The sequence below is a fragment of the Micropterus dolomieu genome, unplaced genomic scaffold, assembly GCF_021292245.1.
Source record: "Micropterus dolomieu isolate WLL.071019.BEF.003 ecotype Adirondacks unplaced genomic scaffold, ASM2129224v1 scaffold_183, whole genome shotgun sequence".
Classification (NCBI taxonomy): Eukaryota; Metazoa; Chordata; class Actinopteri; order Centrarchiformes; family Centrarchidae; genus Micropterus; species Micropterus dolomieu.
The window spans coordinates 1-26,102 of NW_025744176.1; the positions used below are offsets into that span (position 1 = coordinate 1).

A 26,102-nucleotide genomic window follows, 5' to 3' on the forward strand; every position below is an offset into this window, starting at 1 on the left:
ACACACACACACACACACACACACATATTATGGGGTTTTAATTGACTGACTAGGAAGCACTGAGTTGGCGATTTGCACATCAAAACATGTCTTGGTGTCTGGGTTAAAACTACAATGAATTTGGTTGAAATATGAACACTTTTAAGATGTCTAGGTTATATTTAACAATTTTCAAATTAAATCCAACCTGCTTCGTCTGCTGTCAGTTAGGCTGATGAAAGTTTCAATAGTTTGAGGTCATAAACCTGAAGGATTGGCCACTTAAAACTTTGACCTGATGTTTGCACTAGGATCATTAGGATTCATCCTCTAGGGACCATGAATGTCTGTACAACATTTTATGGCCATCCATCAAATATCTGTTAAAATTACACTGCCACGATGTTAGCGTTGCTGAAAATCTTTTTAGTTTTCATGCAAATTTTGCCAAGTTTTAACTTACACCTCTGGGTGTTTTTCAACTTGCAAATCTCTGTATCAGTACTTTCTGGGAACTGATGACTGCAGATGGTCATCACAGACATAACACATACTATTGTGTTGTGCTGTAACAGTAGTTCACATTGTGACAACAAGATTATAGTTTTCTCACTTCTTTTTAACTCCTTAAACATCAATAATGATAACAGAGGTTAGGACACAGACAAGTGAACAGGCCAAGGGAGTGAGCAGCCTCTCAGGATGGTGCTTAACCATACAAGCCTATGGGTTGTGCTTGTGTTTCTGGTGTGGTGATTGGGCTTTTAGGGTAAACTCGGTGGCAGCTAAAAGTGACTAAGAGCTGTTATAAGGTACACGCGCTACTTACACATATAACCCTACTGGGAGAGCCTATGGAGGAGCCTGGTGGAGAGATGGAGGCCTCTGACAGGCGTCTGTGCTGTGAGGTACAAACAGACAGAAGGAAAGGGGAGAATGCACACGTTGTGGAAATTACAGTTTTCATTTTACTTTGACATTTTTATTTCAAACTCTATCTCACCCTGAGTCTCCTCTCTGCCCTCGCCGCCTGCTTGCATAATGGGTGCCACACCTCACATCCTGAAGAAGAGCCAGAGAAGGAGAGAAGACTGATTATTGTAGGGTGTTCCCACAAGCCATGCATTCATAATGGCCAAGTGTACTCTACAGTATGTGTGTGCATGTCAGAGTGGGGACGTATAGGCATCAAGTTTCACCTGTCAGGTACATTTCCTCTCCCTCTTTGAACATCATGTTACAGCGGGAGCATCGAGCGCAGGTCGGATGGTAATGTTTCCCTCCCGCCTGTGAGGGGGAGAGAAGAATTGGTGTGACTGAACATAAAGTATCATCATAAACTGTTTCACAGAGTGAAGGCTAATCTACAAAATGCGCCCCCACCTTGAGCAGGTTGTTATCTCCGTATGCGTGCTACGGTACATCCCCTGACCACCAATAGCAGGTACGATTAAGTCATTTATTGATGATCAAAACAGAAAGATGTACAAGGCTTGCAGTTGCTGAATAGACATTCGAGGCGTTGTTGGGAAGCTACGACAGGGAAATCCGCCGTAGTACCCGGGCACGACAGACCCCCAAAAGCTTCTAGTTACGTGAGAGCATTGGCTGATCTGAGGTCTTGAGATCTGAATGAGTGTGATGATGGTATGTTTGGGAGGATCAGCGGCGCATGATATGTATTGGGTGCTCAGGAATGACGTTGTAATGGATGGGAGAAAGCATGACGAGAGAGTGCTTGGCGGGAGTGGTGGTGGCACCGGTAATCGAGAGGCCACTGGAACTGACTCGGAGACAATCTGGCGTGTTGTACTCTGGAATCCCAGAGTTGCAATGGTTCACGAGGGTCTTGCAAGGGTTCAGGGTCATTGGACTCCGGAGAAAAGACAGATGTAAGCAGGCCCAATTATATGGTTTCTGTAGTAGAAAGCGGTGTTGTTTGGGTTTGAATGACGCCAAAGGTTGACATGAGGGGAGATGCAGGGAGGTGAAAATCGAGCAGGTGTGAACGTAGCTTCTAAGCTTCTTCTGATTACATTGTGACGTGGCGGGAGCTCTTCAAGTTGGCCTCTAGCACGAGAGAAAGCTATGCTGTTAATGTTAAGGTTTTGGCGACCATTCTGCTTTGAACCATCTATCCTTATAGAACCCCCAAACCGTGGACTGGGAGCGCTGGTAGGCTTTGGCATCCTGGTGCCGGAAGCCCCTTCTAATTGTAACAACTGTTCCCTCGAAACAACTTTAGTGTGAAACTTCTGTTCACCTGACCAGTGGCACAGTTGGGTTGGCAATGACTGGGAATGAGCCGCGGTGGGCTCCGGCATCCCGGTGCTGAAAGCCCATAGTTCGAACAACTGTTGACTCAAAATGATTTTAGCTCGAAATGACTATCAAAGGTCTGTTTGCTTGAACGACTTAGTTGAAGAGACTGTTCGCTCGAGACAATTTTAAGCTCGAAACGACTTTAGCTCGAAATGACTTTGCTTGAACACACACAGTTTGAAACACTCGTTAGCTTGAAAGACTGTTCGCTCGAATGATTTTGGATTGAATGAATTGACTTTTTGCTCGTGATAGCTCGAAAGCTGTTAGTTTGATGTTCGCTCGAAACGACTATACTCGACGTAAGATCGAAGCGACTAAGCGTTCAAAGAGACTTTAGTGCGAAGCAACTTTAGCGCGAAACGGCTTTAGCGCGAAACGACTTAACACGACATAAGTGACTTAGCTTGGATTGACTTAGGTTAAAGACAACTGTTACCTCGACGTAAGCTTGAAGCGAGCGAGTTCGAAGCGACTGAGACAACTTTGGTTTACAATGACTTGTTTGTTGGAATGACTGTTAGCTCAATGTTTGCTCGAAACAACTGTATGCTTGATGTGAGCTCGAAGCAACTGAGAGGTCGAAGTGACTGGGAGCTCAAGCGGCTGATAGCTTGAAGCTACTTTAATGCAAAACGACTTAAACGCGAAATGACTTACTTGACGTAGGATCGAAGCGGCTGACTCGTAGGGACTTTAACTAAGGGTGACTTGGTTTAAAACGACTGTTAGCTCAATGTTCTCTCGAAACGACTGTTAGCTCGAAAAGACTGTGATCCGGATGTTAGCACGAAGTGGCCGTGACCGGATGTTGGGTCGAAACAACTGTTAGCCGGATGTTAGTTTCAAACAAATGTGAGCTCGAAACGAATGTGAGCTGGATGTTAGCTGAAACGATTGTTGGCTTGAAACTATTTTGGTTTAACGACGGTTGGGTTGAAGGACTGTTGAAGCTCGACGTTCGCTCAAGGCGACTGTTAGCTCGATGTTTTCTCGAAACGACTTACCTTGAAGACGACTTAACTGGAAACTACTGTTTGCTTTAAATGATTATAACGATTTAGGTAAAGATGACTCTGAACGCCTTAGCTAGAAAATGCTGTTGGCTCAAAATGACTGAGTTCGAAATGACTGTTAGCTGAATGTTAGTTAGATCCAACTGTGAGCTTGAACGACTATTTGCCGGATGATGGCACAAAATGATTGTGAGCGGAATTTAGTTTGAAACAACGGAGCTTGGAGCGACAGTGAGCTTGAGATGACTGTTAGCCGGATACTAGCTGGAGATGACTGTTAGCCAGATATTATCTCGAGACAGATGTTAGCCAATAATAGCTCGAGACGGATGTTAGCTCGGAAGGACTGTTAGCCGCATGTTAGTTAGAGACGGCTGTGAGCTCGAAACGACTGAGAGCCGGAAGATAGCACGAAACGACTGGGAGCCGGACGATAGTGCGAAGTGACTGGGAGCCGGACGATAGCGCGATGCGACTGGGAGCCGGACGTTAGCACAAAACGACTGAGAGCCGGACGTTAGCACAAAACAACTGAGAGCCGGACAATAACACACAACGACAAAGCTTGAAGCGACTGTGAGCTCGAGACAACTGTTGGCTGGATGTTAGCTTGAGACAACTTTGAGCCGGTTGTTAGCTCGAGACGACTGTGACCTCGAAACGACTGAAAGCCGAACGTTATCGCAAAACGACAGGGCCTGACATTAGCGTGAAACGATTGAGAGCCGGACGTTAGCGCGTCTGAGAGCTGGATGTTAGCTCGAAACGACCGAGATCGGAACGACTGAGAGCTGGATGTTAGCTCGAAACAACTGAGATCAGAATGACTGAGAGCTCAATGTTAGCTTGAAACGACTATTGGCATCTCGGTGCCCGAAGTCCCTACTGACGCTCTCTGCTGAGGTTAGTGGTAGGGTGCGGGGGGGGGGGGGGCCTGGAGCCCCGACTGTCGGTTGATGGTAGGCAGCCGGGGGCACTAGCATCCCGGTGCCCCGGCTGCAGCCGGTTGCTGAAATCACTGCTGTGGTTCCTAGAAGTGTATGACTGGAGGTGATGGCATCTCAGTGCCAGTAGCCCCTATTGGGACTGGCTGCTGTATAATGTAAGCTGCTGGTGCTGTTGCTGTAAGCACTGATGCGAGGTGGAGGCTCCGGAATTCAGTTGTTGGAATACCGTTTCCTGTAGTACAGACGTTTACTATCTTGAGCTGGAGGAAATACTATATGTGAACTGTCCCTTTAACAGTGGCGCTGACGTCACGGCGTGCGTAATGCGTCACACGGAAGGGAGCTGGAGTTGACGGAACTGTGGGCATACCATGCTGACATGATAGCATTGAAAAGTTTGTTGTATTGTCTGTTCTGTAAACGGGATTCTTTCATCTTTGACAGTTTTCTAAAGAGTGACTATAGTCCGTTTCAAAATCCTTTATAAAGACTGTTCGATGCAGGACCTCACTGGAGCAGGGTAACGCTGTGATGGGCTGTTCTTGTGAGGCGGAGGATTCTCGGGTGAAATGTTCCCGATTGTTGAGATGAAGCGGATAATGGAAGAGATGGAGTTAAGCTGGACTCACCCACTTCTAGGCCGGCTTTACGATTGTGGAAAACGGGGTCTCAGCATGGAGACGGAAGAGAAGAGTTCGTCTTCTGGCGCAGGGTCTGCTGCTGTGGACATTGAAAATGACGTCGTGATGATGTCGTGAGTTCGTCGGAATAATTCATCGCCCGATGGCGATTTACCAACACTTCTCGAAGAGGTAAGTGAATGGATGGAGTAGCTTGTGATGATTCATCGTATGGTATAGCAGTGTTAGCATAGCGTGCTTGACAAGCTGTTGCTTGGTCTGAGTTTGGGTGGGGAATGCGAGAGCCGTGCAGGATACGAGAGCAAAGAAGAGGAGTCAGGACGTGTGGGTATTTATGGAAATGCTGACGATGATGTGGTTGATGTGTGGTCCCGCTCCTGAAACTCTAAAACGCTAATTAGCACCTAATGTATTGAGACATCATTGCATAGCCTGGAATGGTTACATCAGCATACAGCGACTCACGTGACAGCCACCACCCATTTTACTCCATGCCATAATTAGAGCAAAGATACCTGTAGGTCAGACACATGAAGATGGGAGTGTGTGTGTGTGTGTGTGTTTGTGTGTATGTCTACGCTACAGAGAGAAAGAGGGAAGTAGGTGGCCATGTAAGTGAAGGACACGTGTCCTTGGACAATCAGAGCTCCCCGAGGGAACACATCCAAACACACATGGTGCAGGTGAAATGGACACATGAAATGATGCAGTATGATGTCACTCCATTAATCCAGCCCAGTTCAGGGCTCCGATGTTTCTCACATGTGTCTCGGCAGGGGCCGATGGATCCCGTCACCTCCGCCTTTCTGAAACACCATTAGAGAGTTTCTATTTATAGAAGCACAGCTGACATGTGGCCCGTGTCAAGGAGACCTGTACTGTTCCTTCTGAACACATCCAGTATGTGCGTGGTGGGGTATCATGTCATTTTATGCTGCACTGTCTTTCCCTGCTTTTCATAAAACTGATACTTTTATGTGATGTACGGAAATCAGGCTGGTTCTTAATTGTATCTATGCTGCATTTGAACCAATCCCTGCACTGCTTGTCTGTCTCAGGTTACTCTGAAAGGAAAGGATGCAGCATTTCCGTCTTGTGCTTTCCGAGCAGCCGAGCGTTTACCGTCTGTGGTCATACGGTATCAGTTCAACAACTGGTGTTACCATTTCTAATGACGCTCCCATTCTCTCCAGTGGCATTAACAGGCTGCTATATTGATTGGCTTTCAGGGGAAGGAAAGAAGTGAAATTGAAGAAAGGAGGTTTTATGGTTCTCTTTCCTCTGCTTCCTGTCTTTATTTCTCCACTTCTCCATCTATTCTAAACTACTCATTAAATTAACCACCCCTGGCTCTGGAAAGTTGGACTGAAGAGAGGTTCCAAGCCTATTCATTAAAACAGATGAAAACATAGGCAGATTAGTCTGGGTTTTCAGTGTCGGAAAGTAAAGAAATCAGTACGGCAACTCCATCAACATTATAATAAAATGATACTTTTAAACAGATAAACAGATGATAGATGGCAAATGATGTGTGCTACTGATTGAAATGGTTAATGTGAAAACCAGGTTTTTAGAAAGCTGTAGGAGACCATATAGGCACAATATAATTTGCTTGGAAACAAAGGCGGTGAATGTAAAGTTAGCTTGGCCCATGGAGTCACAATGGCCACATTTGGGAAAAATGGCAGGTTAAAATATACCAGATTTTTCCTTTAAATTTATGTTGACTAAACAAAATTTAAATGGCTAAAATTTTACTAAAACTAATATTTTTGTCAAAAGACTAAAAGTCACTTCAAGTCAATTTTATTTATATAGCTTGTATTACAAATCACAATTTTTAAAGGGGCTTTACAATCTGTACAACATCTGTCCTTAAATCAGTGGTTCTCAGACTGGGGGGCGCAAACCCCTGGGGGGGCATAGAAACACTACGAGAATGGCAGAAAGTTTGAGAACCACTGCCTTAGACCCTCGATTCTGATAAAACACTCAAGAAGAGCAACAGAGCAGGGATATGTACAGAATGGGCCGCTGTAAAATTATAGTATGGACAATCAGGATGACAAAATGATCAACAATCAGATTTATAGATAAAACTAAATTAAAATCAGGTGCCCAGTTAAATGGAATTACTATGTTATTCCTATCCTAAATACATACTGTATGTTTGGAGAGTTAGTGTGAGTTGCACGCTGCAACTTAAAGGAGTAAATCATTATGATATCAAAATTCGACAGGTGAAAGGGATGAGCGACATTCATGCAAGCGCACACAAATGTTCAGAGAGTGAGAGAAGGAGACATGGAGGGAAAGGAGAGAGAGAGGGAGACTCACAGATAAAAGCTGACATGTCCCCATATCTATAAATAGCCCAGAGAGGCTGATAGTCAGGAACAAAGCACTTTACACCAGCCATTCTGACAACCAAAGGAGCGCAGGGACAACAAGGCCCAGTGTGTGTGTGTGTGTGTGTGTGTGTGTGTGTGTGTGTGTGTGTGTGTGTGTGTGTGTGAGAATGTGTCCCTGCGCGTGTCTGACAAAGTTTTACTACGTCTGCTCCCTTTCCTCAGCTCCCAACAGACACAAGACACCCTCCAGAGCCTCTTCCAAAACATTTAATTAGCATCTGCACTTTATCACTTGTATTATTTTCCCTTCACTTCTTTCTGAAACCCATCTTCATCTGTCCGCCTCAGCTCCTTCTCCTCTGCTCTCCTCTCGTCACTGTTGACTCCTTCGTCTGTCTCTTTTTAAAATTGCTTCAGAAAAAGGGCATGGAAAGCTAAAATGTGCATTTCAGTCACTGTTGGATTTGTGTTCTCTCCTCCTTCCATCTTTTCCCTTCACTCTCTACCCTCTGATCTTTTTATAACTCCCCTTTCCCTCTCAACTCCACGTACATGGTTATGATTCCATCTAGCTTTTTGCCTCTTGCTTGTGTTCTGCTTAACTGTGCCTTTAGACAGTGGAAATGGTGAAAAAATACATACACACCAATGTTTGACCAAGCTTGACCAGGCACTGCAGAAGAATTTGTTTTGGTTTAGAAAAGCAGAACAAAATTCTTATCGCCCCCCAATCTTAAATTGCTCACTCCCTAAAGCACAGCGGGCTTAAATGGAGCCGAGGATACAACACAACTGTTCAGTTCTGATAACGCTGAACACTCAGTTAGCACAGTCAACTCCCGATTTGGATTTCTGGATCGCTGCAGAATTCTGTGCTGCTAAATCTCCGTTAACACCATCTCATTTTGAAATCTGGTCCAGTTCTTACCTCCAGAACCCTTCCACTGATGTATCTGCTGCAGGTTTCACATTTCACCCCATACTGGGCGTGGTAATCTGCCTCACAGTATGGCACTCCATCCCTGCAATATAGAGAATCAAAAAAAACCAAACAACTGTATGTCTTTTTGAATGTCTTTTCTGAGTGAGACAGGAGAATCAAATGCTTTGAAATGTTCTTTTTCTCTTTACACACTCACTTGCTGATGTACTCTCCGGTGAGGACCATGTTGCAGGTACGACATCTGAAGCAGCTGACATGCCACTGTTTCTCCAACGCCAGGAGAGACTGACCCTGCTTGATCTCATCTCCACACCCGGCACAGTCTGGAGACGAATAGTGTGTCAGGGAAAAAACAAAGAAGAAGGGTAAAAGAAATAGGAAGAGGGAAGGATGCAGATAGAGAAGAGAGGAAGAGACACTGAATGACAAAGTGAGCCATGGTGTTATTGTACATCTTTAAACACTGCTCCTAAATGCAGTTTTCTACCCCTGTGGCACAGCCACCTCCTTAATCAATAGCCGTACTAATGCGGGATATTGCAGAGCTGTGAGGCTTGTTCTTTCAACTGTAAGCACTGTTAAACATGATTGAATACAGACAGGAAGCAAGTATCACTGAAATAGCCTCAGGGCTAAAACAGTTGCATAAAATCCCCCTCACATGAGACATGTATGAATCTCCCTCTGTCTATTTCTCGCTCACACACACACAAGCATGCATTCCACTTCCCGCAGTAAGACGTCTCAGCAGGCATTACTGACCACCACTAACAGTGCAAGAAAGAAGCAGGACAGCCAAGAGCCTGCAAATGATATATGGCTACAGAGAGTCGAAATGCTGAAAAAAGGTCAATGCTCCATTTGTTTCCATTTGGAAGGCGTTCGGCTTAGCTTAACCTTTTCTGACCCGGTCCACTGACCCTGAGAGAAGCCTAGCGTCACAAGGGACCACTACACGCTGCCCTGTCAGCCAAGACAAACTGTGTTTTGTAGTAAAAAACTGCAGTGTATTGAGTCATCTGCAGAGTGGGTTTCTGCAGTCCAGATAAATCTTAACTGTCATTAGGTGGTGATTGTGCTGAGTCTATAGTGCCAGGATTTTAGCCCCAGACTGTAACTGTGCACAGCTGATTTTCTTCTGAGTCATGATACATTTCCTATTTTAACCAACAAATGAAATTGGTATTAGATCATGTAAAAATGATGTAACAGAGCTTAGGTATGGTTACATAAACTTCACACTGAATGACGGAGGAAAGAAAACAGCTTCTGTTATTGCATTTCTGGCCACACCTCAGTCTGTGATGTCACAGCAGGTGTTTTCATCAGCTGTCAAAAGAAAAATATGACATTACTAATTGGGGCATAGCCAGATGTGCAACAGCACAGACATCAGTGCAACAACAACAGCCTCCTGCTCTCTGGGATAAAGTGCTTTTTTTTTTAAAGGAATAGTTTGACATTTTGGGAAATAAGATCATGAGCTCTCTTGAGTAGATGAGAGTTAGATGAGTAGATCGATTCCACTCTCATATCTGTCCGTTCAGTATGAAGCTACGATAGCAGAAAGTTAGCTTAGCTTAGCATAAAGACTGGAAACAGGGAGAAACATCTGACTCTGACTGAAAAAAGTTGGGGCTGATAGGCAGATCTTATTTTTAGACAGAGCTAGCAACTGTGCTTAGCTAGCAGCCTGCTGATGATTGTAGTGGCATATTTTGAGAGATTTGAATGTTGGAAGAAAGCGAATAAGCGTATTTCCAAAATGTTTAACTATTGCTTTAAGGAGACAAAAATAAGTATTAAGACAGGCAACTAACACTTTGATTAAGGTTAGACAAATTTTCAGGGTAAAGGTTTGGTCAGTGATGCATAAATAAGGGAACACCCACTGGTAACACCATGTTATTTAATGCCTGTTCCTAGCCTTTCCCCCTAAAATAATCATTTTGCACAGCCTAAAAGCATTCTTACCACTTTTGCACACAGAGCATGTACTTGCATTCTTAAATATCAAAATAAAGAGGAACAGTCTGTAAAAGCCAGTGCATTACATTTAGTGTCTGCACTCTGTGTCCCGTCTCAGAGACTGCCTCCTCATAAGACAGTGATGAACATGTAACTGGGGAGCCATTTGGATTTTATTCTCCTGAATGGAGCGATCTGGGGAGGACAGTTATTCACTGCCTCTCCACCATCTGTTATTACTGCACAGCTAGTGAGCAGCGGCCTGCTGTCTGTGTGCCACGCTGCTGTCTGTATGCCACACTTAACAAATGATTCACTATCAATCCCTATCACTCTTTTGTGGGATCGTAATTTGTCATTTTCCTGCTTTATATTGAAAAGGAGGGGGCTACGTTCACTCTTCCCACATAATGTTTACCAGTGTAATAATACACAGGAAATCCAGCTCATTATTTTCTTATGTAAACAACTATATAGTACATGTGTGAAAGATTTATGTGCCTATGCAGATGCACAGTGAACACATAAATTCCTCTATGCCCTGCTTGTTGACAGTAATAAATGAATGAATGTCTGTTTGCGTTGCATAATTCTCAGCTGGCAGATCAGCACGACAGGTCAGACCACTGATTTGACAGACACTTGATTAGCTAAATGAGCTAAATGGGCCTCATGGACACATCGCATTAGACTCGGCGCACTCCAGCACCTGGTGGCCCTAAGCAGAACGGACAGAGCGAGGCGGATGCTGGACTTACGGCTGGGTCCGTGGATCTTGATCGGTTCATTTGGCTTGACGAGTGTGTGCGAGCACTGCTGGCACACGCAGTCCTTTCCGCTGAACGTCACTCTGTCTCCAATGGGGAAGGGTTTACTGTGGTTGAGTGGGAGAGAATTAGAATAAAAGCACACAATAGAAATAGAAATAAAATGCCTGCAGTGATTGTGTGTTTACATTACATCCAAGTGTACATATGTGAATAACAAATGGGTGCTGGCAGAAACATGATTGGGTGAAAGTCAGGCCATAATCCTGCTGACACAAGCTTAATACAGTCTGACATCCTCTATGAACCTGAAAACATATTTCCAAACAGTTGAGGCGGCGAGTTAAAAAGTCGTTGATTGTTGCAGGAGCACCTGGCTGCTCTGTGATTAAAGAGCTGATAATGTGACGCTGCCACAGGCTTCCAAAAGGAGAACTGGCTCTCTCAGAGAGAATGAAAACTTATTAGGGAGACTGCGTGGAGTGCATACTGATCTTAAGTGCCTCGTTCTCTCTCAGCCTGTCTGCCCAGTTCGCTCTGCCTAGCTCACTCCCTACACAGCTGGTGCCACCAGGTCACTGATTTCTTCCCCGCCTTCAAAGCTAAACTAAGATTAAGAAGAGTAAATACACACGCACACAGACAAGCAGAATACATGACAGCAAAACAGCACCTACTAAATTAAATTTACCATATCATGATGGTCTTTTTTGTCTCTCTTTCCTCTTCTATAGCATTTTCGTACGGATTTATGACTGGGGAGGCTGCGAGAATGAATGGGGATCTAAAAGGCTTAGGAAAGGCTGTTTAAAAGACATAGACAGCAGTAATCCTTTTACTCACCCGCTGAGGCCTGGAGCCCAAGCCAAGACTCAGAGGGAGGCTAGGGTCTCCAGCACAGCTCACAGTCAGCACACAAGAGTGCAGTACATCCATGTTAGAGATATACAGAGGCCAGCGTGAATAAAGGCTTATGTATACACGCAGCTGCGGAGTTTGTGAGCCCTAGAAATCATGTTTCTAGGAAGCTAGGACTGTTTCTCTCTGAATATGTGTGTGTGTGGACGGAAAAAACACATACGGTATTGTAGGTTTGCTCCTTTGTGCTTTTATGTTATTCAAAGAATGACCGTTTCCATACATAAAACAGAAAGTATGCAGAACAGAGGAGACATTTCACCACACAAATAATTCAGTAAATTCACAGGTAAATATTGAAAGTCAATGAAAACTGATAATGTGTATTATTCATTTAAACATAATGTTAATTTCAACCTTCAGTTGGTCCCAAGGTTAACCATCTGTTCAGAAACTCAAATGATTTTCAGTTACTAACAGGCCACACTGAGCAAATTGCTAAACACAGAAAACTAGTCTGTATTTGACATAAAGCCTGTTTTCGAGGTTTGTATGTGTCCACTTCCAGACATGACAGGCTAAATCTTTCACACGTGTAAGTGCCTGACTATAGCTACCCGAATAATAGTCCAACTTAAGCACACGAAATTTAGTGGTAGTGCACAGAAGAGTGCGTTTGACCTTGTCTTTACCTGTGCGTTGCTCTTCCTCCCTCAAGACACGCTTGCCTTGTCAGCCTTTTTCAGCACTTTAAAAATTTACTCTGTTTACATATTTAATGCATGTTTCTTTTCCCCATTTGAAAAAAGAAAAAAAGAAAAAAAGAAAAATGCCCACAGAAGTAAAGCTATTTCTGGCTTCAGCGACACGCCCTCTAGTTTCGATCACCGCCGCTTCTTTAAAAACACCAGCACGGAAAAGTGAAACTTGCAGTCCGCCTTCATTAGAGCTGAGGGACGATGAGGAAGATATAAAGGAAGACGATGTGATGCGGATGATGATTTAGAGCAGGATGATGGTAATGATGAGGATGAGGAGGAGGAGGGTGGTGTGGCGAAGACAGACAGGATGGGAGGATGGGGAAAAACAGACGAGGTACAAGAAAGGACTGTGAGCAATGTGACAGAGGGCAGACGGGGCAGGAAAGAAGAGATACATCCTTCGGCTTCTCACTGTCTCTTCCAGTTAACTCCACATACACTGACACACACACACACACTTCCCTGTCACTGCCAGGACTGCTCCACTAACTGTCTCCGGCCAGTTGGTGTCAGTTCTGTTTTTTTGCCCACGGCTACTGGGCATGACCGCATGTTTATCAACCAATGTCAAGCAGATATACGACAACAGACAAACACTACCCTCCTGGAGGGAGGTGGGGAAAGATCGCCCTTATGTAAACCCTATAATGCATCAAAACAGATGGTGAGGGAGGAAGAGCAAAATGAGACGGGCGTTCCAACGAATACAGGCGTGTACATGCGAAACAAATAGACAGAAAGGAGCATGAAAGAGGAGACAGAGTGACAAGAAGAGTGAAATGGTGAAATAAAAAGAAGGAAAAAAGCCAAGAGGGATGCTGACTCTTCGTTCGTTCAAGAGGAGCTTAACATGAACACTGATGGAGGTCAGAGGAGAGATGGCCTACTTTTACTAAATCTAACAGCATGAAACACCAGGTCAGCTCTCTTTTTGGAAGCGTGTCTCGACTAAGCAAGACGACTGCTGGAGCATTTATTGACATTCAGGAGGTGAGATAAGACTGAATCATATAAGCTGATTGGCATTTTAAAAACTCTACTATGAAGAAATGAGTCACCTTTGCATTTCTCATTTTGCGTAGCATCATTTAAGGAAGGATTGCATGGTCATGGGGCAAAAAACAGTGACTCATGGCAGAGTCATACATTTCTTAGTCAGTAACAGGCTGCTTTCTTTATGGATAAAATAACATGACTTGATGTTTGTTTTTGGCTAATCCTGAATTTTTAAGCTGCTCCAACAAATATTTTTATGTTAATAATGGATTAAATTGCTGTGCATAAAGGTGCCTGTCATGACAAACTCACAGATAATTATCACCCAACTGCAGTTCCTCTCAGCTCAGTGGTACTATTTAGCATTTTTCAGCTGATGTGATTTACGGCCCATTTCTCTGCTGTTTCGGAACTGCTCTGATGAACCTTATTTCAGCAGACAGGTGTTTGATTTTGTCCAGTCGATTCTAAAGTCATCAATTTGTGACTCGAGTCTGACTCGAGTCTAAGTCACGTGACTCGAGCCCACACCTCTGCTGTCTTATACCAAATGGCAGACAGAAACTAGCTGGTGAACATAGTGAGGCATTTAGCAGCTTACAGCCAGATATTTTGTGTCAGGGATTGGAGACAAAACAAAGCTTAAAGTAAGAAACACTACTCCAAATCAATAATGTTGATGCATTATTGCCCAATCATATGTATTAATGTAAACTTGTATATACAGTAGGAGATTGTGTGTGTGTGTGTGTGTGTGTACCTGCAGAGACTGCAGACAAAGCACTTGGGGTGGTACGTGCGCCCCAGAGCGGAGACCACCTCTCCTGTGATGAAGCTGTCACAGCGGTCGCAGCGTGTGCCGTACAGACGCTGATAGTCTGCCGTGCAGATGTACTCGCCCTTCTTCTGGAAGAAGCCAGATCGCGCCAGATCACAGTTGCACACTGTGGAGAGAACAGGTTAGAGAAAATGGGAAATCCGGACAGTCAAACACTAAAGCATATGGAATTACCTGTGGATGAAGAAGAAGTAGAAATGCTATTTTTTGCCTTCCCATTCCAAAAAAACATTGGGGTTTCCATTTTCTGTCATGTACTCTTAAAATGAAATGAAATTACAAAACACTCAGCAGTATTAAGTATTTTACAATTCCTATTTTTCAGTTGTTCCATATTTTGTTTAATTACACGTGTGTTTGCATTTAGTATGAGCACCCTCCTTTGTACCTGTTTGGGTATGCATGTGTGCTTGTTTGTGCTGCGTGTGTATGTTTGTCTTTACACATGACTGCTAGGGAAGTTATTCGATTCTAGACAGTGGTGAGCCAATTTACTCTGATGGGAATATAATGATATAATCAGTGGAAAAGTCATTTTGTGCTAAACAATTTGAAGAAGGAGACAAAACAACAGACCGCAAGTTCCCAGCGTCATCAGAAAATCGACTCATTAAATACCAATGGGGAAGACACCGAAACCATTTGCTTTGTATGCAGAAGGTGAGTGCTCAGTTCGTGTACGCATGTGTGTCTCTGTACTGTGTACCCTAAGCAGAGAATATGTGCTGCAGCACTTTGCCATGTAACTGAGAGTGAATTCCAGTGGGTGTAACAATATAGCTAAGAGGCGTTTTCACAGATCAGTGGCCAGTGTGGTTGCTGGTCTCTGGTTTCTACTAGTTTATGAGGTTTACCACCAGGAAGAGTTGACAGTTATTGTAAACACTGGCTGGAAAAAAATGCTGTGACCTGACACACATGGTACTGATGAGGGTCACATGTGCTGTAAAATTAATCCCAAGATTTTGCACATGTACATGTATAAAAAAAAAAGTCATCTTTTTCAAAAAATGTATTAAGCCAGTGAGAATTTCTTGAAATTAGCATAAAGAGAACGTAAACCTTCACCACTATTGAACTCTATTCAACTACAATTTCAACTAACACAACTACCACTGGAGCTAATTAGCAGATTCTCAGGAGCCAGATCACACCTCAATCATGCCACTCCCAGCTTTTCCATAATTACCCACCTAACCCATCTCCTTTTCTTCGCTCTCATATTGTGCACCCCATTCCTTTCTCTATCTGGTTTCCTCATCTCCTTCTTCCTCTCCGTAGGGTTCAGAGGGGGATCTGTCATGGGTGCAGTAGCAAACCAAAGCTGCACAGCAAGTTCAAGGCCCGCAGTCTTTTTGTGTCATCAATAAATAATTTAAACACATCTGTTGATGGTGTGGTCTTTGCTAGTGAACCATCATCTAATAGCTCAGCTGGTAATGATACAGGTGAACCAATCAACCATTTCTGCCCAACAGAATACGGGGGTGAGGGTTGGCTTTTCGTGAAAATATCCAGCAGCTGGTTAGCTTAGCTTAGCATAAAGACTGGGGACACAGCTAGTGTGACTCTGTCAAATTGCAACCAAATCTGCCACAATTCACAAAATTCACCTATAAGCTAGAGCTGAACGATTAATTGCATTTGTGATATTATTGCAATTTGATAAAACGAGATTTTCTAATTGCAAAGGCTGCGATTACACTCTTGGGTGTCACATGACACCCAAGAGTAAAGCAGTGTGCAGACAAAGCATCAACTTTGCACGTTATGCTGTACCTTGACTTGTACAATGGCCTTAAGCTTGACAGAGGCAGACACTACAGAAACTTTAGTGTCACACAGGGAATGAAAGTAGCACCTGCCACCCGCAGGTAACTTGGTGGTGTTGGTGGGTGAAATCGTTGGGCTGTCCGCCGCTTTGGCGAGAGGAAAAATGCACAACAGAAAGACACGTGTAGTAAGGTAAGCGTATTGTGACAATCGGCGCCTGCGTCACCCACACAGCCACCAACCAGTCAGCTCGGGAAATATATTCCGAAAGAGGCCCAGTCTGTCCTGAGTCACAGCCTGGTTACAGCCAGTACGCCGCTTACCAGCATCGGAGGCAAGTGGGGGTGGGGAACTCCGGTGTTGCCGGAGAATTACTAAGCATGCCTATTAAACGTCACTTGGTTTTATTTTCAGTGGCCAACTTTTTTTGTTTGCTTACTGGGATATAGAAAAGTAGGTTTTTGATGAGAGATGGACTCCTAGCAGATGTGATAAGGGCTCATTAATTGGTTGAACTGTGGGTTTTGTATTGAGTGCTTACTGTACTGTGTACTGTGGTGAACTTGTGGACTGTAGATAGGCCGACCTGATGGTTTTATATCATATTATTTTATGCCATCACTTGACTCAAATTATCTTTCTCATATTATTAAAATTCGACCTGTCCAGGGTGTACACCGCCTTTCGCCCGATGTCAGCTGGGATTGGCTCTAGCCCCCAGCGACTCAGGATAAGCGGTTGACGATGGATGGATATTATTAAAACTTGATACTCCTTCTCAACCAGTGTTCATAATAATAATATTATTATGAGGGTGTGTCCTTAAATTCTGTATGCAGAAACAATGAGGCAGAAACTTCAGCTTGCGTTCAGCTCGACTGCAGTATTTATTCTGCAGCGCTTGCCTCCTACGGGTTTTAAGTTCCTCCCACGCACTATGCGCCACCTAGTGACCTCTTTAAGTATCGCCCCACCAAAGTACAATACAATGAAATTGGCCTTTTAGTAACTATTTAATACACAATATCATGAAAATAATTATATGGGTGTCATTTAGCGATGAATGGCAGTATAATGAACTGAACTAATTAAATTTAATTTTTCTCTCTTATGCCTAACTGTGAACACATTTTTTAACCCTTTACACTCTCCCCTGTTTTTTTGTTTTTTTTTAAATGTCTCCTGACATTTGCCAGTATGTCTTAAGATATACGTGAGTCTGTGACATGTCAATACGCATGGCTGAAGCAGTTGTAACAGTGAGGGTGCGGATGTGTTAAGTACGGAAGAGTAACAGTGTTGAGATGACTTGGGAGAGGGTAGCTTGGCAGTAGTGAGTTTACCCCTGCATTCTGCTGCTGGTAAGACGGCTGTCCCAATGTACCATAGGTGAACAGTTTTCTTGGCCTGGCTCTCCTTTGGAATCTTCTGACTGCCTCCACCTCCGATTGGTGTTCCTCCTGCTCCACTGCCATGCCCACTTGTGGCCTGTCCTGTTGCTCTTCCTCCACTTGATGTTCATCCCCCACTGTGAAATCCTCCATAGCTCTGTCCAGTGTGTGTGTTGTGTTCTGAACATGATCCAGGGTGTCCTCTCTGACAGTAGGGTGAAACTCACAAGTTTTAACCCTTAGCCTTTGATCAGTCTGAGGATGGTGCACTGCTTGATAATGCTCTGCCTATTGGGATCTCACTAACCTGTAGCATGGGATCTGCTGGTAAGTGTATTCCTCATCAGAGCTGTCTGTGTTTTCTTCATGAGCATCTGCAATGGTTTGTTTCTGTTTTTTGTCTTTGTTTTTCCTTTTGGACATGGTGCAGGAAGCGTTCCCTCCAGTGGCAGTTCGTTCACCGGCAAGAGTAGGTTCCTGTGTAGCACCCGCAGGGTTTTGGGTCCCTTCTCAGGTTGCACTTTATAAATTGGTCCATTATCAACTCTCTCCACAACATGGTGTACTGCCTGCTCCCAGTAAGCCCGCAACTTTCCAGGCCCGCCTCTCTCTGACAGGTTTTTTACCAGCACTCGGTCGCCTGGCTGAAGAACAACACCCCTGACTGCTCTGTCATACTGACTCTTGCCTTTGGCTGAAGATTTTTCACTGTTGTTTCCAGCAATTTCATATGCAGAACGCATCCTCTTTGCCCATTTCTGGGCATATGTCTGTCGATCGGGTGACTCAGGCTATGTCTTAGGTGGAAACAGTAAGTCAACGGGTAAGCGTGGATTTCGCCCATATAAGAGGAAGAATGGGGAAAAGCCAGTGGCCTCATGCCTTGTGCAGTTGTAGGCATGCACGTGAGGTAGGTGATCTTTCCACTGACTCTTTTTTTCTTCTTCCAGGGTACGCATCATCTGCAGAAGCATGCGGTTCAGTCTCTCCACCGAATTACCTTGTGGGTGGTATGGTGTGGTTCATGAATGACCAATACCAGCCAGCTGCTGTAACCTGTTGAACAAACTGTTCTCAAACTCCTTCCCCTGGTCATGGTGGAGCTTCTCAGGATATCCATAGCGAGGGATGAAGTCTTCAAATATCTTATCGGCTGCTATTTTTCCCGATTTATTTCTTGTGGGGTATGCTTGAGCAAAGCGCGTGAAGTGGTCAACGAGGACCAGGATGTACTCATAGGCTTGACTTTGCTCCAGGTGGAGATAGTCGATGCACACTAACTCAAATGGACTGCTTGTGGATATGTGTCCCATGGGCGCTCTCTGTGGAAGATTGGGGCGTTTCTGTTTAATGCAGTTGCATCTTTTGTTTACATAGTCCTCTATATCCTGCTGCATATTCGGCCAATAAAACCTCTCGCGGGCAAGATGAATTACTTTCTCTGCAGCAACGTGGCTCATGTCATTGTGCAGGGTCTTAAGCACCATGGGTTTCCACTTCTCAGGGAGGACGAGCTGCCTGTGTTGTTCAGTCCGCCGATAGAGAATCCCATCATCCACTTCCAGCTTATTCCATTCATACAGCAGTCTCCTTGTCTCTTTCCTCATGTTTCTTTTGTCCATTTTGTTGGGAATCCAGTTTTGAAGTTTTAAGGAAACAACTTCTGAGATAGCTGGTTCCTCTTCCTGTGCTGCATGGATGTTTTTTGGTGGAACACTGGAAATACTCGCAGGTGGTACAACCTCTGCACTTCCACCATCAAGATGCAAAGCTGCAATCCAAGGGACGTCACTTTCTTGAAGTGCTTTACTGCCTTGCCATACCGCAGACACCACCTCAGGTGACATGGTCTCCGTGTGGTCTTTCATGCCGTCCTGAAGTTTCACAGGATACCTTGACAGTGTATCTGCGTCTGTGTTCATCTTCCCTGGCCTGTACTTAATATCGAAGTGAAAGTCAGCCAGCTCACCAACCCATCTGTGTCCAACGGCATTTAGTCTGGCAGTGCTAAGGACATATGTCAAAGGGTTATTATCTGTGAAAACTGTGAATGTCGGGGCATAATACAAGTAATCACGAAACTTGTCTCAAATGGCCCACTTCAGAGCCAAAAACTCAAGTTTACCAGAGTGAAGGTGGTAATTTCTCTCGGGAGGTGTAAGAGTTCTAGAGCCATACCCAATGACCCACAAGTTGTTGTCCTGACGCTGGTATAGCACCGCTCCTAATCCTTCATTGGACGCATCAGTGTGCAGTATAAATGGGAGGTTAAAGTTTGGGTAAGCTAGGATAGGTGGATTAGTCAACATGTCAACTAGCTTGGCTACTACATCCCTGTGCTGTGCTCTCCATGTGATTGGGGTTTTGGACGGGAGTTGTCCTTTATCTGCTTTCTGAGCTCCACCTTTACTTTTATTCGTCTGATTTTTGGTCTGACTTTCATTTGTTTCTGTGGGTTTCTGCAGCAGTTCAAACAGTGGCTTAGCAAGTCGAGAGAAGTCTTGGATGAAGGAGCGGTAGTACCCCAGAAACCCCATCAGGGACTTTACATCTCCAGCTGTGCAAGGCTCTTTTTCTTTGATTGCCATGAATGCTGCCAAATCCTGTGGATCGATCTTGACTCCTTTCCTAGACACCAATCGGCCAAGGTAACGGACCTCTCTTTTAAACAACTCACACTTGGTTAGTCTCAGTTTGATGCCGTGTTCTGTCATGCGACTGAGAATTTGTCTGAGGTGGTGTATATGAACCTCAAAGGACGTTGAGTAACACAGCACATCGTCGAGGTATGGAGCACAGCATTCATCTCGAATATCTTCCAGCACACCCTAAATACACCTCTGGAAAGCCGCAGGAGCATTCGTCAAGCCAAATGGTATCCGTATCCATTCATACAACCCCCACGGTGTACTGAAGGCTGTGAGGTGTCTGGATTCCTCGCTCTCAAACCCTTGGTGGTACGCGCTGCCTTGATCCAGGATGGAGAACCATGTGTTGCCCCCCAAACTATCAAGCAGGTCTTGGATTCGTGGCAGTGGATGACGATCTGGAACGGTCTTACGGTTCAGCCCTCTGAAATCTACACACAGCCGCAGATTCTGGTCCTTTTTCCGTACACAAACAACTGAAGACGAGTATGAAGATACAGATTTGCGGATCCAACCTCTGTCTAGGAGATTCTGCACATACTCTTTCACCTCCTTGTATAAGGGCTTAGGTATGGAGTTATAGCACCTTTGCACAGGGTTGTTGTCCACCACATTGATTTTCAGCTGTAAGTTGGGTATACAACCGATGTCTCCTTCTCCTCTTGCAAACACATCAGACTCCTCGAAAAGCATCCGGCGCACAATCTCCTGCTGTTGCTGATCAAGATGTTCTAATTTGACCGGGGGATGCCACTTTTCTTGTGTGTGAGACTCTATTGAGCTGTTCGTCCTGCCGCTGGCACCGCTGCTTGGGCTAACCTGTGCGGCACGCGTGTATGTATCACTCTCTGACTTTGCTGGCTGCCTAGCCGGGGGACACAAATTGACTGGTTTGCTGTCAACAATTTCTTCTATACAGCCTAAGACTGTCCTTGGTGGTAGGAAGATGTCATGCTTGGTGGAGTTGCAGATGGGGATTTTCACAGCTTTGGAGGCACCACAGGGCACATCAACTAACGCAGGAAACAGCTGTAGTCCCTCCGGTAAGACACTTTCTAAGGTGGGTTCAAAAAGCATTGTTCCTCCCCTGTGGCCATGATCTGACACGACACTTCAGTTCACATATTTGGCCACTTGGAACTGTAAGACCTTTCTTCCCCACTCTAATGGTGTCATTTGCAGGCTTTTCTTGGGCTGGAGTATCACTAATTACGGAGACAATGGTTTCAGCTGTATCTCGATGGAGCTTTAATGCCTCTGCTAGCAAATCACTTAGACTGACGCTTCCTGGCTCTTCCAGACTCTCTAAAATGATTTCCTCTATCACACTGAACCCTAGCAATAGGCCACTAACACAGCTCTGACTCACTAGCATGGGTACATTAATGGCTACTTGACCATGTCTTGCACTTTTGATTTCCACCAATATTTCAGCCCACCCTTCAAAAGGTACTTATGTGCCATTAGCAGCTGTGATTCTGAGTGGATTATCTGGCAGTAGGTCTGTGAGTGGCTGGATTTTAATGTCGGGTACGTGTTTCTTTAGCCAGGACTTTTCCAGTATCGTAACCTGAGCTCCACTATCTAGTAGCGCGTCAGTCTGCACACCATTGAGAGAACAGGTTAGCAAGCACTTCTTACCTATCAGTTTTGCTACATAAGTTCCTTTTCTTACTCTGTGTTTCAATAGTGACTGACAATTAGTGGGAGTCATGGCGTCATGGCTGGTTACGGACGCAGGGGACTCTAGCTCTTGTTTGGTCACTGGTGGTCCCTCCCCAGTGACCCCATCACGTTTCCCGCAGGCCTAGTCTTTGACAGGCAGCCCACAGCTCTATGCCCTTCCTGGCCACACCTGAAACAATGGTTGCAGCTTGCAGTCCCAAAAGCTAAACATGGCTTGCATTTCCCCCTTGTGGCGGACTTGGGTGGTTGCCCTGTACTTACGGGGTTGGCCTGTGACGGCACCGGAATGCTGGCCGTAGGGGTGAGAGCCTTCTCTATAGTTTTTGCTAAAGCTGAGACATGTGCTGTCAGTTTGTGTATGGCTGTGCGGTTCGCCTGGACTTCAGCTTGAGTTTGAAGAACACTGGCTTGAACTTCAGCTGGAGGCTGGACTGCATGTTGTCTCTCTCCTTGTTGCCTAGCATTGACTGTGACTGTTTTGGTTTCTGTGTCTGACCTAGGCGTGTCTGTCTCTCATTTCTTCACTAACTGACTTTGTCATTATCTCTAAGATAAAATCATCAGTTCCACTTGTATTGGTAAGGAGAGGTTTAAGGTCTCTCCTCACTATTACTTGTACTCATTTGGTTCTTTTAACTAACATTTTCCTAAGTTCGACACTTTGATCACGTTGTACCTCAAACATTAATGTACAAGCTTACAGTGAGTAACTAATACATTTGCCGCTCATTGCAGTACTACTCTTCTGTCATACATTCAGAAATTACTGTATTTCCATCACTTTTCAAGTCGAGTACAATGCTTACATACACCGGGAAACCGTTTAACATAATGTGTTATACACACACATTAGCAGTGAATGCCTTTTCAGATCAGTTAACAACACAAAACTAGACCATTAGCGTTTCTATTGTACTGTGGGTTACTCATTAGCAAAAGTTCCGCTAGCCTAGCATGGCAGTGTATAGCTAAACATCACTATTTCACACATTACGGCAAAACTATTCAACTCTAAACATTGCACGTTCTCACTAAGGATTCAAAACACACTTATCCTTTATACTGGGGTACATGCATGCAAATGTGAGGAACATTAACCCACCTGCATGCAGAAACAATGAGGCAGAAACTTCAGCTTGCGTTCAGCTCGACTGCAGTATTTATTCTGCAGCGCTTGCCTCCTACGGGTTTTAAGTTCCTCCCACGCACTATGCGCCACCTAGTGACCTCTTTAAGTATCGCCCCACCAAAGTACAATACAATGAAATTGGCCTTTTAGTAACTATTTAATACACAATATCATGAAAATAATTATATGGGTGTCATTTAGCGATGAATGGCAGTATAATGAACTGAACTAATTAAATTAAATTTTTCTCTCTTATGCCTAACTGTGAACACATTTTTTAACCCTTTACACTAGCTCCATTACATATTTATTGTGCAGACATGAGAGAGTAGTATCAATCTTCTGCCTTTTTTCCCAAAATGTCAAAACTACTCCTTTAATGCTACTTCCTGCATCTAGATCTACAAGAATATTAAAAAATTGCCAAACCATTCCTGTCCACCAGAAAGTGGTCCAACACCCTACTCTACTGAAGACAGAGACTCTCACCTAAATGATGAATGGACTTTGGTTTTCTTAGAGAGTGGTGTCTTCCTAGAGAAAGTGTCTTGCTCAGGGACACATTGGTGTCTCACAGGGGATTTGAACCCAGATCTCTCACATCAAAGGGAAGCATCTTATCCACTGCCCCATCACCACCCCAATACCACAACTCAATATTGTGCACATTCTTGTACCTGGGAGCACCGGAGCACCAAAACACCAGAAATACAGACAATCTGAAGGAAATATTTATATTTGATCAAACCTGAGTCTGTATGCATTTTTTCAACTGCTTTAACCAAAGTCTTTTCTAAAATTGGTTATTCATATGACTGTAGGAGGTTTTAAAAAAGAAATCACATGCAGCAACAATTACCCCTGAAAACATATTCTGTTTCTCCACTGAAGCCAAAACTACTGACCATTATCATAGCATGAACAAGTGGAAATATAATCTACGAGGAAAAACTGCCACTCATGAGGTTAACTACTGTATATCAGGTCCAACTGACAATGCTCAAAACAGCTTCCAACACACTGCCAGTAAATGAAGGATTGTGCTACAGTTAATGAAGCTGTATATGCTAATAAATAGCTTCATCCTGGCAATTCTATAGTGAGACTTGCTTCTACAGGCTAAATTTGGCTCCCTTTAGCCACCAGTTTTCAGTGTATGCCGACAGGCTGAGGGTTCACACAGACAGACACAGACACAAGCACATAAACCCTTCAAAGGGGCTCATTTAATCTCAAGCTGTTTATGAGTGAAGCGTATTGACTTAATGGTGTAATAAAAGATCAATGAGCCCCCATTTAAAAACAAAACAATCTCGGCTCCCACAGGAGGATGGAAACACATAAATCCATCCCCGATGAGATGGCACTGTGCGTATGCAGTGATAGGATGATGAAATGGGACAGTGTGGAGAGGTATGATGATGGATCTTTATCATTGTGACAGGTCATTGGAATCAAGGAAAGGCGGCTGCAGAAGAAGGGAGGAACGCAAAGAATGAGGGAAAGGGGATGCATTAGGAAGACCAGAACCAGAAGATTTAAAATAGCCTGTTCATAAAAATGTGTGTGTGTGTGTGTGTGTGTGTGTGCAAACCACATTTCCAGAACCACTGAACAATGGCACAAAGCTTGAAAAAGTGTCCCTGCTGCATTTTCAACCAGACTAACTAAGGCTCCTACCAGAAACCCAAATCACAGGCTATCTGGTGCCTTCATGGAAAAGGGGAATGGGAGAGTAAATATTTCCACATCTAAACTATTCGCAATAGCAATTAAATCATTGTGTCGTGAAATGAAAAGTCCATTGCATTATTTAATAAAAACATTCTCTTTCTCACTATCTCTTCTGCCTTGCTCTTTTTTTTTCAAACTGACTTGCTTTTCAATCTGCGCCCAGATTGATTTTCAAATTACTGGAATCTGCTTAATTAGCCTAATGTACTTCATTAGCATATGGACACCTGACAAAATCGGCTGACTGGATCTGCTCAGACTGGATTGGATGGGCTGGCTGAATGGTTCACCGGTTCTGGCTAATCATGTTGTTTTCTTCTGACTGGACGATTGGCTGCATGCATTGTAAAGGACGTCCCCCTTCCTCAGTTGCCATTGGAGACATAAACCTTCCACAGTTGCCCTAGAGACAGCAATGTCCATAGTCGGAGTGATGTGGGGCTGGTGATGGCACATGTGGTTTTGTTGTGGTTGAACTGGTGGCTGTCAATAACAAATCATGTCAGTGATGAAACTATAAGTTTTAATCAGTTTGAAGCAAAAACATTTAGCTGAAACATTAGAAATCAAGTTTTCACTTAAATGGGATGAAAACTAAATGCTCACTCATATTTAATTTGTTGGGTTCTCAATATACTAGCAATAGTGTAAGTAAAATGGACTAAAGCTGATTAAAGGTATCATCAGTAAGACGTTGTAAAATACACTAAGTATATAGCTGTGATGTACTGCAGTGTTTGCAGACATTACAGACATAAACAAACCGTTTAAAGTCTAAAATAACATTAACTGAGATTTAGTTACTGTTTTCCTTGTATTTATAAACCTGTCAATCAATTGAAGAGTTACAACCATACTTTCACAACCGCAGTCTTCACTTCAACCACCATTCGACAAGTACACACATACTGCATATTCATAGACTAAAACACACAGGCCATACACACTTATATATATATTTCAGGTGACTGTCCAAAGAAAACTATGTATTCTTAAGATAAATAAACCATTTATAAATCCAAGGGATTAGCTAAAGAAATTGCATTGCATTATCACAGCTCATGAAAAGGTGACACGTTGGAGATACATAACGGAGATATGTATAGGACGGTGATTTGTTTTCCAATCACAACTATTGGTATTGTTACAAATGTACCTGTGACTCACAAATCAGATTTCGTAATTTTACACAAAACATAAAGTTATATTTTGTATATTTTTAAATTATTTTAGCAGACCACACTATCTTGGAATGACAAGACTGTATTTCATTTTAGGCAAGTATTATGACAATAAATTAACTAAATAGAATTAAGTCATCGCAAACTCTACTTTAATGCTCAGATTAAACTAT

The 26,102-nt window shown here is 43.8% G+C and overlaps 1 protein-coding gene across 2 annotated transcripts in view; it reads right to left on the bottom strand.

Annotated features, from left to right (window-relative positions):
- Window positions 1–27: 27 nt before the first annotated feature.
- Window positions 28–26,102, bottom strand: part of LOC123967246 (actin-binding LIM protein 3-like) — a 35,389-nt gene continuing 9,314 nt past the window's right edge. For both annotated transcript variants that reach the window (XM_046043302.1, XM_046043303.1), the window contains exons 3-9: window positions 14,310–14,493; window positions 10,926–11,041; window positions 8,396–8,522; window positions 8,185–8,278; window positions 1,179–1,266; window positions 983–1,041; window positions 28–880 (exon numbers count right to left, since the gene is read on the bottom strand). In XM_046043302.1, the coding sequence (XP_045899258.1) occupies window positions 785–880; window positions 983–1,041; window positions 1,179–1,266; window positions 8,185–8,278; window positions 8,396–8,522; window positions 10,926–11,041; window positions 14,310–14,493 (764 nt within the window). In that variant the 3' untranslated portion in view covers window positions 28–784. The remainder of the gene's footprint in view (window positions 881–982; window positions 1,042–1,178; window positions 1,267–8,184; window positions 8,279–8,395; window positions 8,523–10,925; window positions 11,042–14,309; window positions 14,494–26,102) is intronic.